Below are 13,766 nucleotides of genomic sequence, written 5' to 3' on the forward strand. Positions count from 1 at the left end.
GTCTTAAAAGAAATAAATCTGAATTTTTATGTATTTTAACTGAAATGTTAGAACCTCTATGACGTGTGCGGTCGAGCAACGCGACTTGAACCGAAAACATGTTCGGGATGTGTCCGGCGGAACTGGCACGAATGGCCACCCTAATAGTACCCCACAGTTTGGTTTGGGTCAGGTCGGGTCACCTCACTTCACTTTGGCTTGGTTAGCTTTCCATCCAGTTTAGCAACACTTCGCAGTGGGAGGGATTATAGACGTGTCGTTATATTTGGGCTGCCTACTGCTGTGACATCATACAAGTGAGAGCGTCATTGTACATTCGCATATATTCATTTAATTGTCAATCCGCCAACAAAATTAAAACTGACCACCACAAATAGATGTTTGCACACTACCTCTGTCTCACATGACAGTTTCTGTACAAACACCCGAGGCGTCAGTCGCGAATGTGCCCCCACAAACTGCAAGTCTGGAAAAAACCTGTTACGGTGTTCCTGATTCTCAACTTGTGGATGTTTTTTATCACTAAAAGGGAGTTTGGGAACTTACAGCAAAGCACAGATGACAACAGGTTTTCTCGAGACATGAAGTTAAAGCTAATCCTTCACATTATAGCGATGATGCTGGTAGTGACAATTCTCTCAGACCAATCAGTGATTTACAGTGTTTTCGCGTCACGTTTTGGTATCAGCTCGGGTCGCTTTGAACCGAGGTGGTACTAAAAAAAGTATTGGGTACTACGTACTGCACCTAGTGGAAAAGCCCCCAAAAGTAAGCTGACCCAAACCGTGGGGTACTATGCATTGAAAAAGCGCCATTAAGGTCAAGAACATGGCCCACTTTTCATTAGCTTGCCTCTAAATTTGGAGGCAGGGAATTAGGCCATGTTTAGGGCCACTTGTACATTGGGACAGTGAACAACACTTATCTTAATAACTGGAGATTTAGTAAAAGCTGGAAGCCCTTCAAAGCTTCTGATCTTCTGCTGTTAGCTAATTGCCCAGTTTCTGTTGGAGGCATTCTGGCCACTGTTCATATTAAATTGCTTTCAATTCTTGACATTAATGCTGCTATTCATACTTCTACAAAGGTTTTTGTTCATTTGAAGTTATAAAATATGTATCTTTGATACATTAACTATATATACCGTGTTGATTAAACATTGTTGTCATTATTAGAAATAGTTCCGGTTTTCGTTGTTTTATTAAGTCTGGATTTTAATGATAAACCTCAATTTCTGTTCTCAGGTTGAGAAGATTGACTGGAGCACATGGACATGTGTGGTTGGAAGTTCCTGTGAGGGAATCTGGCCCGTGGTCAGTGAAGTAACTGAAGTAACATCTGCATGTCTTACCAGTGACAAGAAGTTGCTAGCCACTGGAGATGACCTTGGATATGTCAAGCTCTTCAAATACCCAGTCAAGGTTAAAAAAATCTTAATTTTATTATTGGTGATTGCTAAGGCCAGTATTAATATTGCTCATATGCCTTAGCATTCATCCAGAACACGCTAGCAACCACATTGCAATGCACTAAAACATTGAACACTTGTCCCACCCTCTTGGACAACTTGGTATATAAAACAAACTATGTAAATTAACTTTGGTGTGTTTCATATAGGGCAGTTTCCTGGACAGGAAATTTATCCAAGACTAAGAGCCGATTCACACCGGATGCGTGCCGTAAGCGTCTCAGCTGCGTGGCGTGTCCGTTTTTATTTAGGCTCCCATGTTAGCAGGTTTGACCATGCACACGTGACGTTTTTGTAGTTGAAACCGGACACTTCAGGTCAGTTTATCAATAGGAAACATACATGTATACAGAATAGGCTAGCCGCAGCAGCGCCATGTCAAAAACGCTTCTGGTAAGCAAGGGCATAGAAAACGCCACGCAGCTGCCATGCAACACACACGCCACGCATGCTGTGTGAATCGGCCCTAGGCCTTAGTTATATTAGGACCTCTTTTACAAAAAACAATGCTTGTGTGCATCATGAAACAAAAGAATGGCACTGATATATGTTAATATATGTCAGTACAAGGTATTTTTAAATTAAGGCAGCTCAAACATGCATTTTTATCTGGCACTAGGATAAGCCCTGTCCGGGGAAACAGCCCCTATAGGAGGACAGCCTCTTGCCATATAAAAAATTTGTCTTTCTCTTTTACATTTTGAAAATAATCCCTACATTATATAGTCATATCAATTACCATGCATAGAAGAAATTGTATCCAGCACATAAAATGACGAGTTTAAGATCAAGCAAAAGTATTTGTAAATAGTAAATTGTAATCTGTTTACATACCTTTTTAGCAAGGATTACCAAGTCAATGTTATGTCACCTAATTAATAATCATGAGTCAAGCTACCATGTTTAAGTCAGGGTTTATAATATGCCTCTTTTTTAGTGCAACTATAAAAAGACACAAACATTTTTTACTATGATCTTTTTAAATGTTCTTCACTTAAATTCCTCCTACATGCCCTTTAACATAAACTTTATCTTAATAGGGAAAGTATGCAAAGTTCAAACGGTACATGGCTCACAGCACCCATGTGACCAACGTGCGCTGGTCACACGACGACTCCCTGCTGGCGTCAGTCGGCGGCTCCGACACCTGTCTGATGATCTGGAGCCATGAGACCGAGAGCTGTCGAGAGGCGAGACAGTGTGACAGCGAGGAATCAGACATCGAAAGCGAAGATGATGGAGGTGAGAAATGAAGGTCATTCAGCTTATGAGAACAATTGCTACTATCACCTGCTGTCATCTGGTATTACAGTGAGTTGCTATCCATCATATAACACAATCTTAATTTAAAGGCGTTTTTTAAGGATATAAAATTGAAATATTTCTCCACTCACTCGTTTCTCTCTATATCGATCTTCTCTTTCTTTGTAGGATACGACAGTGATGTAACTCGAGAGAATGAGATCATCTATATAATTAAGGCCTTATCTACAAATTATCGACCTATGACAGGGGTCAAGCCACACTTACAGCAAAAAGAGCCATCAGCAGATGAAAGGTAACCTCTTATGGATTCAATAAATGGCAGCCAATGTGGCATAAGTGTTGTGAATGCTGTTTGGGGTCTCTTTTTCTTTTGGCTTTGCTTTTCTTTCTGGTGTGGTACACAATGTTTTAAGAAATGATAGTTACAAATGTTGTGACAAGCTTTTAAACAGGGTTTATGTAAAACAATTTTACAGGTGTAAAAATGGCATATTTTGCACTCAAGTTAAGACCACCAAAAGGTGTGTTTGCACAGATTATTTTTAAATCTCAGGAGTTATTAACAATAAAGCACATTCTTAAATGTTGTTGATATGTTGTTATGATGGCAAAGCCGATAGAATGAGATGTTTAGATAAACATTGGGCCTCATTTATTAAGCATGCGTACGCACAAATTTGTGTGTGAGATGTGCGTACGGATGTTTTCATGAACAAATCAGGATTCAACAAAAGCTTTCATATCAAAATTTCTTCTAAATGTATGCAAAAAAAAAACTAAAACCACTTGAACCCAATAATCACATACGCTATAATCAAGTACATGGCTATAATTATAATGTTTATAATAACGTTGATATATAAAATTAACAAAATTATATTTTATATTATAATATTTTCTGTATTATATATTATTATACATGATCTACATTATTATTATATACATTATATTATACATTATTATAGCCTACTTGTTTTTTCCACATACAGTATAAAGAAGATACACTTAATAAAACATCTTCATGCTTTCCTTTCTCACTTTTAAATCTTTATATGAAAGCGTCTGCTTAATGCCTAATGAGAAGTCCAAACGTCAATTACTTGATTTCCTGTCTGTTTTATTTTAGATAAAGATGCACGTCTCTGTCATATTAATTTAATGTCATATTTGTTAATGCATCCAATGCTTATTTAATGTTACTCCGGTCGGTGGACAGCACTGGCTTCCTCCAGCGACAACAAAACCTCACAAATAAAAAATGCAAAGCAAATTGGACCTTTATTGATAATAAATATGATGCTCTTTTGCTTCTATGACAAATTACTCAAAAAAATTTTGTAGACCAGCCCTGCGGAAAGCCCTTATATAGAGCTGGTGTGGGCGTGTTTTATGCAAATTACCAACCTTGTTCATGCGGCCGTAGAACACTCCAAATTCACTTACGTAAGAACAAGTATAAGAACAAATTTATGTGCGCACGCATGTGTTGTGAATTAGGCGAAACGTTTTTGTGAGAAGTTTAAGTGTGAGTATAAATACGAAAAACGTATGCAATTATTACTGAATGAGACCAATGTTTAGCTTTACCAAGACAGAATAAATAGAAATCTCACAAAAGGCACACAAAAGGTCATTGGAAACTTTACAATGGTACAGATTTATATTTGTAAATGCAGTATGGTGTTGGCAATTTAATGTAAAGTTTCACATAGACTACTTTACATGTCCAACCATATTGAATGCATCTATGAGTTACTGTTATTTTTAGTTCATACTCTAAGTTTATATTGGTAGCACACATTAATAATCCTTTACCAAATATTTAAGTCCCCCTGTAGCCGAGAAATCTATCCCTTAAAAAACTCATCTTAAAAACAGCATTACTGTGATAAAAATAATTTCTTCATGTCTTAAAATAGCTTTAATGTAACTCTACACCCTTGCCTCATTTAGTATACGCAGATCTATGAATATGCTCCATTAGTCCCCACTTAACCTTGATAAATCCTTAGGGTCAATCTGACCCCCAAGCCACTTTTCTTTAGTTTAAAAACATGGTTCCTTTCATCTCAGTGGAATAAGATTTTGGGACTTTTCCAGATTATCTGTCAAGACTCATATAAAAAACTGAGCTTGATTCGGTCATTCTAAAGAGGCGTTTTTTTACTTACATAGTAAAAATGACCCCAATTGGGAAATGCAAAAAAAAAACTTTTTTTCTTTTTATTTGTCAAAAATAATCAATGCATCCAGATTAAATCTGAAAATTTCAACACAGAAAAGTAGGCCTGGTACTAGAGCACAAATGCAATATAGAAAAGACATGCTCAATCACACCCCACACAAACACGCACGCACACACACACACATGCATGCACACACACACACACACACACACACACACACACACACACACACACACACACACACACACACACACACACACACACACACACACACACACACACACACACACACACTGGCCACATCCAGTGAAATGAATGGGTCTCTATGGGCCTCTGCTGGTTGAAATAATTTATTTCCAACTGTAATTCTTTAGTTTTTTTTCTAAACACCTGATGGCCGAATTCAACACATAACATCTAGATCAATATCTAAAAACAATTTAATACAAATTTAGATCATAATTTATGTAAAATATTCATAACAATTTGATATTATACAGGCAAGCTAATGGTGTAGTTGAGGAATTTAGTGGTTAACAGGTACAAAAGTACTTCATATCTCCCGAAACAAATGCTCTTAAAGTTTTTTACACGAGCCAGTCAAACATGTAACTGCAATTTTGGTACACAAGTTTCTCTGAAATGTAACAAAATTGAACCAAGAGACTTTGTCACAAGACACAACAGATCTCACAAAGCCCATTTCAACCCTTAACTCAATTTTGACCAAATGCGTAGTTAATATATATATATTTTTGTATCAGGTCATTTTTACCTCTGCAGAACTATAATGTATACAGGAAAATCGGGTCTTATGAGGGTTAATCACACCAGCTCAGACCATAGATATATGCACCGATCAGCCATAAAATTATGAGCCTTGTCCGCCCATGACCCTGTCGCCAGTTCACCACTTCTCCTTCCTCGAACCACTTTAACACATCAACTACACTTGTCCTAAAAAATTATGTGTTAGAAGCAGGAAAAATGGACAAGCATAAGGATCTGAGCGACAAGGGCCAAATTGTGATGGCTAGATCAGGGCATCTCCAAAACTGCAGCTCTTGTGGGTTGTTCCCGGTCTGCAGTGGTCAGTACCAATCAAAAGTGATCCAAGGAAGGAAAAGCAGTGAGCTGGCGACAGGGTCATGGGCAGCTAAGGCTCATTGACACGTGGGGAGCGAACCCTGGCCCATGTGGTTCGATCCAACAGACGGGCTACTGTAGCTGACATTGCTAAAAAGTGATAGAAAGAACTAGTTGAGTCCATGCCTTGGTGGGTCAGGTGGCAAAATGGGTCCCTACATTAGGCAAGTGGTCATAATGTAATGGCTGATTGGTGTATGCACATAGATGCCGCATTCGGCAGTTCTAGAAACATAGCAGCTGAGGTCAATTTCAAAATACACATGTGAGCATCTCATGATCGTGCACCTAGTCTATACGGCATTCCATACATACAGTATCTATGGTTCAGTCTGCATGATGCACGGTTCAACTGACGTGATAGGTTGGATGTTTGTGATGTAGGAAACCAGGGCGAATTTAAACTGTGTCTTTGTAAAACTGCAATTTTATTGAGAAAACTTGCAATGGTGTTGAATGCTGAATTTGCACATTGATTGTCTTAAAGCATATCAAAAACATCACATAGACACATCAAAAACATTAAAAACTTGATTTTTCTTCCACATTTAGATAATTTACTGATTATTAAACAGGTTTTGAACAGAGAGGTTTTACTCAACACATGTGGCTTAGTTAAATGTGTGAGTTTTGAGTGACATTGCTATCCTCTTGTTTGTCTTTTTCAATTTCCTTCACTTTTCCGCAATGCACCCTCTCTCTCTTTCTCCATGTGAAGGCAGGGCGTAGTCAGGTAAGATCAACAAAAGTGTAATTTGTTCCCAAAATATAAGCCGATCCCATGTCTTGCCTTTCTTGTGAACTTTGCTATGCTGCACACAGACAGCCATTATATCCATAAACCTACTTGTCGCTAAATTATTGCTCCTGTTTTAGCCTGGGATGCTTTAAATGCAGGTCATTTTCGTCTTCAATTAGAGTAGATGGCACTGCATTACGGTAAGTGGTTTGCTGGCTGACTTTATTACTTTATTGTAATTATTTAAACAGTAATGCTGCTTCTTCAGCAACCTGGAACATTGCTTGTGCTTTATCCTCACAGCACAAGCATAAAGAAATCATTTTACGCCTGAGCTAGTTTTAGACAGATTGCTTTTCTTTGCTTGACAAGCTCTTTGGGTTGTTTTGACCATGTATGCTCTCAAATAAACACGATCTTGGTTATAGAGAACATAGTAAGCAATGCTGCCAGTGTGTTTTATGTGTTGCCAGTGTCCTTGTGTTGTGTTGCGTTTTATCTGGAGAGCATCTGGGTAGCAGCTCACTAAGAGACCACAGTTCTAATTTTTTTTCTTTCTTTCTCTGTTAATGCTGCTATTTAAGGGGCTCAAGGTAAGACCAGGCCACTCACTTAAACTTTTGTTGTACATTATCGACTTAAATAATTTCATCTTTAATAAAAGGTTACTTTTTTGTATTCCTGAAGTGAAACAGAACCTTAAAAAATACCTGCTGTCTTTTCCACCATGTTACTGTATAATTACTGCTGTAAGCCTAATTACATGTTTTTGTTTTTGCTTGTTTGGGTGCAGACCCCCAGTAAGTAGGGCTCCACCAATGCCAGAGAAACTACAGACCAACAACGTGGGCAAGAAAAAAAGACCCATTGAAGTGAGTGATGGGCTGCATGGTCCTATATTATTCTACGTATATAGAGCTACAGGATGATGTATTTTTGTAGGCCAGCCTGGAAGTTAGCTTCACACAACTTCCCTTGTCAATGTGTCAATGGGTTTTCTCCATAGGCTTTTGAATTATCAAGAAATATGTGATTAAGAGAAAGTCTAAATACAATTGCCTAAAATTTGACATCTGAAAACTATAAAAATCATGAGTAGTTGTGTTAATTGTGTTTCATATCATAGATTAAAACAAAAAAATATCTTGAGCTTTTGTTAACCACAGATTTTATTCAAGGTCTTAACCAAAAACAAAGAACATTTTGGGTTGAGAGAAGTGCTAAAATGCTAATTCTGTTTCAATCTCTGCAGCCCTCTGTACTATACTATGCTATGCTTTATACAATGCTATACAATCCTATATCATACAGCACCATACCAGACTGTACAATGCAATGCAATACAATAAAATGCAATGCTATTGACAGTTTCAGCAGCAACAACATAAACAATGTTTTTGTGAATCAAATTTAACTTCCAGTAGACATCCGCGTAGAATCAACAACATAAAATTTGCTGATTATAAGCAGAGTGAATAACTAGTAAATTACTGGTTACACTTTACTTGAAGGGTTGTTCATAAGACTGACATGACACCTTCATAATCATGACATGACACGTGCCATTAGGATGAAGGAGATTTTATGCACGTTTATGACAACTGTCATTGAGTGTCATTTATTCAATTATGTAATTTTAATGCAAAAATGACATTGTTTGAGATGTCTTTGTTATGACAACTTGACATTTACCAATACATCATAACTTTATGATCATTAACCAAGACAACATAACTGAACACTTTTAACCAGTGATACAAATTGAATTTGTCATTAAAATGTCATTAAGTCTTAATACTCTGTGTTTTATAACAGCGTCATGAATATTTTTCTTGACCTCAACTACAGTCGTACAAATATAATTTGTCATTAAAATGTCATTAAGTGTTAATACTCTGTCAAATAGTTTTATAATGGCGACTTTTTAATTTTATTGCATTTGGAGACTGATTCACCTAAAATTAAATTAAAACATACTATAATGGGTTAAGCAATGCAGTGTTAGTGTGAGAAAGAACAAGTTCTGTTAGTTGTCAGTTTTTTATGTAAAATATAATCTTTTGACGTGTCTGTTGCTTTTTGTTAAGGTATTTAAAATTATTTGACATAGTATTAACACTTAATGACATTTAAATGACAGTTTAATGTAATGTTAACCCGTAAAGCTATGTAGTTTCTTAAGTTTGATCATTATTCTGCTATGCCATGTTTATGACAGATTTATGACACGTTATGATGTATTAGTTTATGTCAAGTTGTCATAACAAAGACATTTCAAACAATATCATCTTTGCGTTAAAAATTACATAATCGAACAAATTACACTTAATGACAGTTGTCCTAAATGTGCATAAAATCTCCTTCATGATTAAGAAGGTGTCATGTTAGTCTTATGAACACCCCTTCAAGTAAAGTGTTGCAAAATTACCTTCAAATTACCTCAAATCATAGCTAAAGCGTATCAACCATTCTACTGAGCTAACATTAGTAGTTACATTACAGAGGTCAGTGTAGTCGCTAGCCAGACTGATAAACAAGCATGGACCAGAAGTTAACTTCGAGCCAGATGGGTAACCACAGCAAAGCATGTGCGTCTGATGAAACCATCTATACCAGTGGTTCCCAAACTTTTTCAGCGTGTGACCCCCCTTGTGTACGGTGCATTCCTTCGCGGCCCCCCAAATAAAATTTGTGACAAAAAACTGTTCTAAAACTCAACATTTTATAAAAAAAAAACATTAAATTATACAAAAAGTAGTGCTTTTGGTTAGTAGTCTTATTTTTTTAGGTTTAATTACACAGAATTCATGATAAATTAATGTATTTCATAAAATGTCATAAAACTGGGGCCCCCCTGGCACCATCTCGCGACCCCCCTGGGGGCCCCGGACCCCAGTTTGAAAACCACCGATCTATACTATACTACGCTATTGCATTGGGGATGCCAAAATATCCTTCCCTAAACTTGTTTATAGATTAAATTGTGTGTAGATTAGATTGTGTAGCGTAAATAAATAAACTATACCATACCACACCATTTCATACCATACCATACCACACCATGGATTATGATCTGTTCTGTTTAACTAAGTAAATTAAACCTAACAACTCAAAATACATTTTTCTCAGTTTCAGTATTTTACTGCAGTTACTGCATTTCGGCTTTGAAGGGCTTGTTTGCTATGTAATGCAGCACTTTATTATATTATACCATACGATTCTATCTTACTATTTCTTTTCAATTAAATGTCCATTACAGAGCCTTCTGTTCTTTCAGTGAGATCGGTTAGATGATCTTTTTAACCTCTCTTGATTGAACTACACCATAGATTTCCTGTGCCCATCCTTTTACATCCCGACAGCAAGATACTCTCAGCTGTTGTCATGGATACGACCTCAGACACCCCTCTTTGACTCTCTCCGCAGGACCTGGTGCTTGAGCTGGTGTTTGGTTACCGAGGCAACGACTGCCGTAACAATGTGCATTACCTAAATGAGGGGGCGGATATCATCTATCACACCGCCTCAGTAGGGGTTGTCCTAAACTTAACAACAGGTGTGGGGGATCTCATAATTTGTAATGCAATTGTTAATGCATTTATGTAAGAAGTCAGCAAGGATTATATATGATTTCATTTATCTATTTATTTCAAGCAGATGTGCATAACTGTGTTCAGCATCCTCATTGTTCTTTTCTGATTGTTTATTCTTAGCGTGTCAGAGTTTCTATTTAGAACACAGTGATGATATTCTGTGCCTGACTATAAATCAACACCCAAAGTTCCCCAACGTGGTGGCAACAGGCCAAGTAGGTATGTTTGTGAAACCATCCACCCTATCTACTCACTTAGACCTTTGTTTCTTCTAAAATGCATTTTGAATATTTTATGTCAAACATAAGTAGATAAGCTGCATAAGATAGGAGTAATGTTATATATTAAAGAGCACCTATTGGCCAATTCCCGTTTTTACATTTCCTTTGGTGTGTAAGTGTGTATTTGTACATGTTAACGATATGGAAAAGGTACATACCCCAAAGTAAACGATGATGCGAGTTATCGTCTCCAACATAAATCTCTTTTCTTGGTCTTCAACAAACACACAGATTGTAGGCAATAGTTTACTTCCTGGGATTGGTGATGTAGACAAGACCGACATTATCATAATTCCTCCCGCTTCAGACTCACAGCCTGCAAATTAACTCCTGTTAGCAACCGAATCTTTCAAACATGGTAAGGAGCGTCACATTTCCTGCTGATGTCAGATGTATTCAGGCCAATCACAACGTACAGATTAGATGGCCAATCAGGGACACAGAGCTTTTCAAATCCGTGCATTTCAGGAAGACAGTAAAATTTGGAACTACAAAAATAATGTGTGCTATTTTACAAACACATTGTAAAATACCGAATACACGAAATAACGTTGTTTTAAGCAATGAAATAGGTGCTCTTTTAAGTAGTTAAATAATTACCTAACAAGGCCAATTAACAGATCTTGAACCTGCAGATTTTTTCTTTCATATTTAAAATGTTAATGTTTTATATTTTGTCTAACAGTTGTTGTTGTTGTTTACTCAGGCGACACTGGTGATATGTCAGGTAAGGTTAACACTAACCTTGTCCAGCTCTTAGTAACAGATAGATTTCTGGTTGAAAAATTCATTAGAATTCATGCTATATGATTATTTTGAATTGGGTGACAGTGAGTTACAGTTTGTATGCTCTGAACTACTTGGATTTCAGAACATAATAATTTGAAACAAGGAGTAAAGAGCAAAACTATTTATTGGTATCAGTAGATGGCATTAAGTAATCAAATATCAGAAATTTCAGCAAAAAAATTTTCTTTATTCGATCTGGCACTGTCGTTAATATGCCCACCACAAACCTGAACCATTGGTTGAGCCATAAGTTCACATCAAGCCCGGACTATAGTCTGTTTTTTATGTGTAAGCAAACGTACGTGCACGGTTGAACACACAAGCCTCGCAAAGTATAGTTTATTTGACTCGTACGTGTACACAGCCATTCGACACGTGCGCTTTGTGACTAAATGCAATGCATCTCCTAGGCTACATACAATATTCTCCTTCAGGCAAATAATGAAATTCACTATGTATTGCGGGTTTTAAAAATCTGACGGTTTGTGTAAAGTACGCGTGCATTTTTCAGATGACGAAAAATGTGTCAGTCGCACTGTACCCTCGCATACGCGTAAAAAATGGACTATACTTCAGCCTCAACAGGTTTTAGAGGTTTTGAAAATGCTGCAATCAACCTACAATTATCTTAGTTGTAGTTAACTCTAAGGGCCAGATTTACTAAGCGCTTGCGCCAGCGTAAACCATCATTTTGGCGGTAAATAGCGATGTCGGAATTTACTAAAGACGCGCAGTGGATCATTAGCGCTGAAAAGGTGTGGTCTAGTTCTTTTTGCGACTGACCTGATTCCATATGCATTTCTAGGAGTTTCCCTTTCAGACGCAAACATTTTGGGAGGAGACTATTTAAATGATTCACGCAACGCGATTTACTAATGTTTGCGCACGTGTTATGTATGGCATTTGCGCGACTATTTAACGCCGAAAAAAAGCATGTCTTAAATCATTTTGCGCTCGAAATGGCTGCAATTGTTGTTGCTAGGAGGAGACATCGCAGAAATCAGAGACTGCATGGTAGAAGGGAGAGGATTTTTTCCACACGTATCAATTTATTTGGAATGCCAGAACAACAAATTATCCAAAAATGTCGTTTGCCAAGCCATGTTATTCTAAATTTGCTGGAAGAAATACAAGACGATCTGGAGCCCTCAACTAGAAGGAGTCACGCAATCCCAGGTGTTTCAAAACTTCTTGCAACACTTCATTTTTTGTCCTCCGGTTCTTTTCAGTCTACTATGGCTACGTTAGCTGGAATTTCACAATCCGCATTTTCACCTGCGTTGTCCGTGGTGCTGAAGTCCTCTAAAGGCGTCAGGGGCATTTCCTCAATAGGACCACCACCGGTCTTCTTCACTGCTGCTTTATTAAAAGCGACCTTTTCTTTTGTACGTCTCCTTAGGTCATGCCATCTTTTCTTAATTTCATCAGCGGAACGCGATTTACCCCCTATTGCATTTACCTTTTTCGCAATAAAGTTCCAAATGTCCTTTTTGCGAGCAGTTTGGACATTGCGATTTTGAAGCATTTTACTATAATTACTACACTCCTCTACTAACACATCCAGTTCTTGGGCAGAAAACTTCTCCCTCCGCTGCCTCTCCTTGGTCTTTTCCGCCATCATTTTACCAGATAAGTTCACGCGTCTCTCTGCCTTTATTTATCGGCCTGTATATCACATGCACCTGCAGGAGCATCATCTCTGCTTATTTGCAACCATGCGCTAATTTGCGCTGCTCTTAGTAGATTGGTTGGTCATTATGGAAATCAGCTGTTGCGCCTGTGTTATTTAATTAGCGCTTTTTTAGTAAATAACCCGCAGATATCACCACTCCCATCAGCGCATTTTTGGAATTGCGCTCATGCGCTAATTTGCCCTGTTTAGTAAATCTGGCCCTAAATGTTAAACAAGGATAAAATGAATTATTTATACATTATAAAAAATTACACACTTCAACTTTAACTACAGATAGTTAACCCAGATTATTAGCATTCCTTGGAACCCTTATTGCTACATGATTAAGACATGGTTACTTTATAAATGTAAATAACAATGCACATCTAAAATATATATGTGTATTTGTAGCTACGTCTCCGTCTATCCATGTGTGGGAAGCCATGAACAAACAGACTCTTTCGGTGCTCCGTTGCCATCATTCCCGTGGTGTTTGTTCCGTAAGTTTCAGCGCCACCGGCAAACTGCTGCTCTCCGTGGGTCTGGACCCGCAACACACTCTCACTATCTGGAAGTGGCAGGAAGGTAATTTCTTGTTCACCCACAGCAATGTGATTTACAATGTT

The 13,766-nt window shown here is 37.6% G+C and overlaps 1 protein-coding gene across 6 annotated transcripts in view; it reads left to right on the forward strand.

The window, feature by feature from the left end:
• eml5 (EMAP like 5) overlaps positions 1–13,766 on the forward strand; it is a 133,843-nt gene that overhangs the window by 107,508 nt on the left and 12,569 nt on the right. For 3 of the 6 annotated variants that reach the window (XR_010544413.1, XM_065288563.1, XM_065288564.1), the window contains exons 25-32: positions 1,245–1,421; positions 2,509–2,710; positions 2,900–3,026; positions 7,599–7,677; positions 10,232–10,361; positions 10,519–10,617; positions 11,386–11,406; positions 13,552–13,725. Coding sequence is in view for 4 of the 6 variants with exons in the window: in XM_065288563.1 (XP_065144635.1) it covers positions 1,245–1,421; positions 2,509–2,710; positions 2,900–3,026; positions 7,599–7,677; positions 10,232–10,361; positions 10,519–10,617; positions 11,386–11,406; positions 13,552–13,725 (1,009 nt within the window). In the remaining 2 variants the exon portion in view is untranslated. Of the gene's footprint in view, positions 1–1,244; positions 1,422–2,508; positions 2,780–2,899; positions 3,027–6,784; positions 7,355–7,598; positions 7,678–10,231; positions 10,362–10,518; positions 10,618–11,385; positions 11,407–13,551; positions 13,726–13,766 lie in introns of those variants that run through there. The other 3 variants (XM_065288565.1, XM_065288566.2, XR_010544414.2) reach the window with 3 other exon arrangements.

The sequence above is a fragment of the Paramisgurnus dabryanus genome, chromosome 17 (assembly GCF_030506205.2).
Source record: "Paramisgurnus dabryanus chromosome 17, PD_genome_1.1, whole genome shotgun sequence".
Taxonomy (NCBI): domain Eukaryota; kingdom Metazoa; phylum Chordata; class Actinopteri; order Cypriniformes; family Cobitidae; genus Paramisgurnus; species Paramisgurnus dabryanus.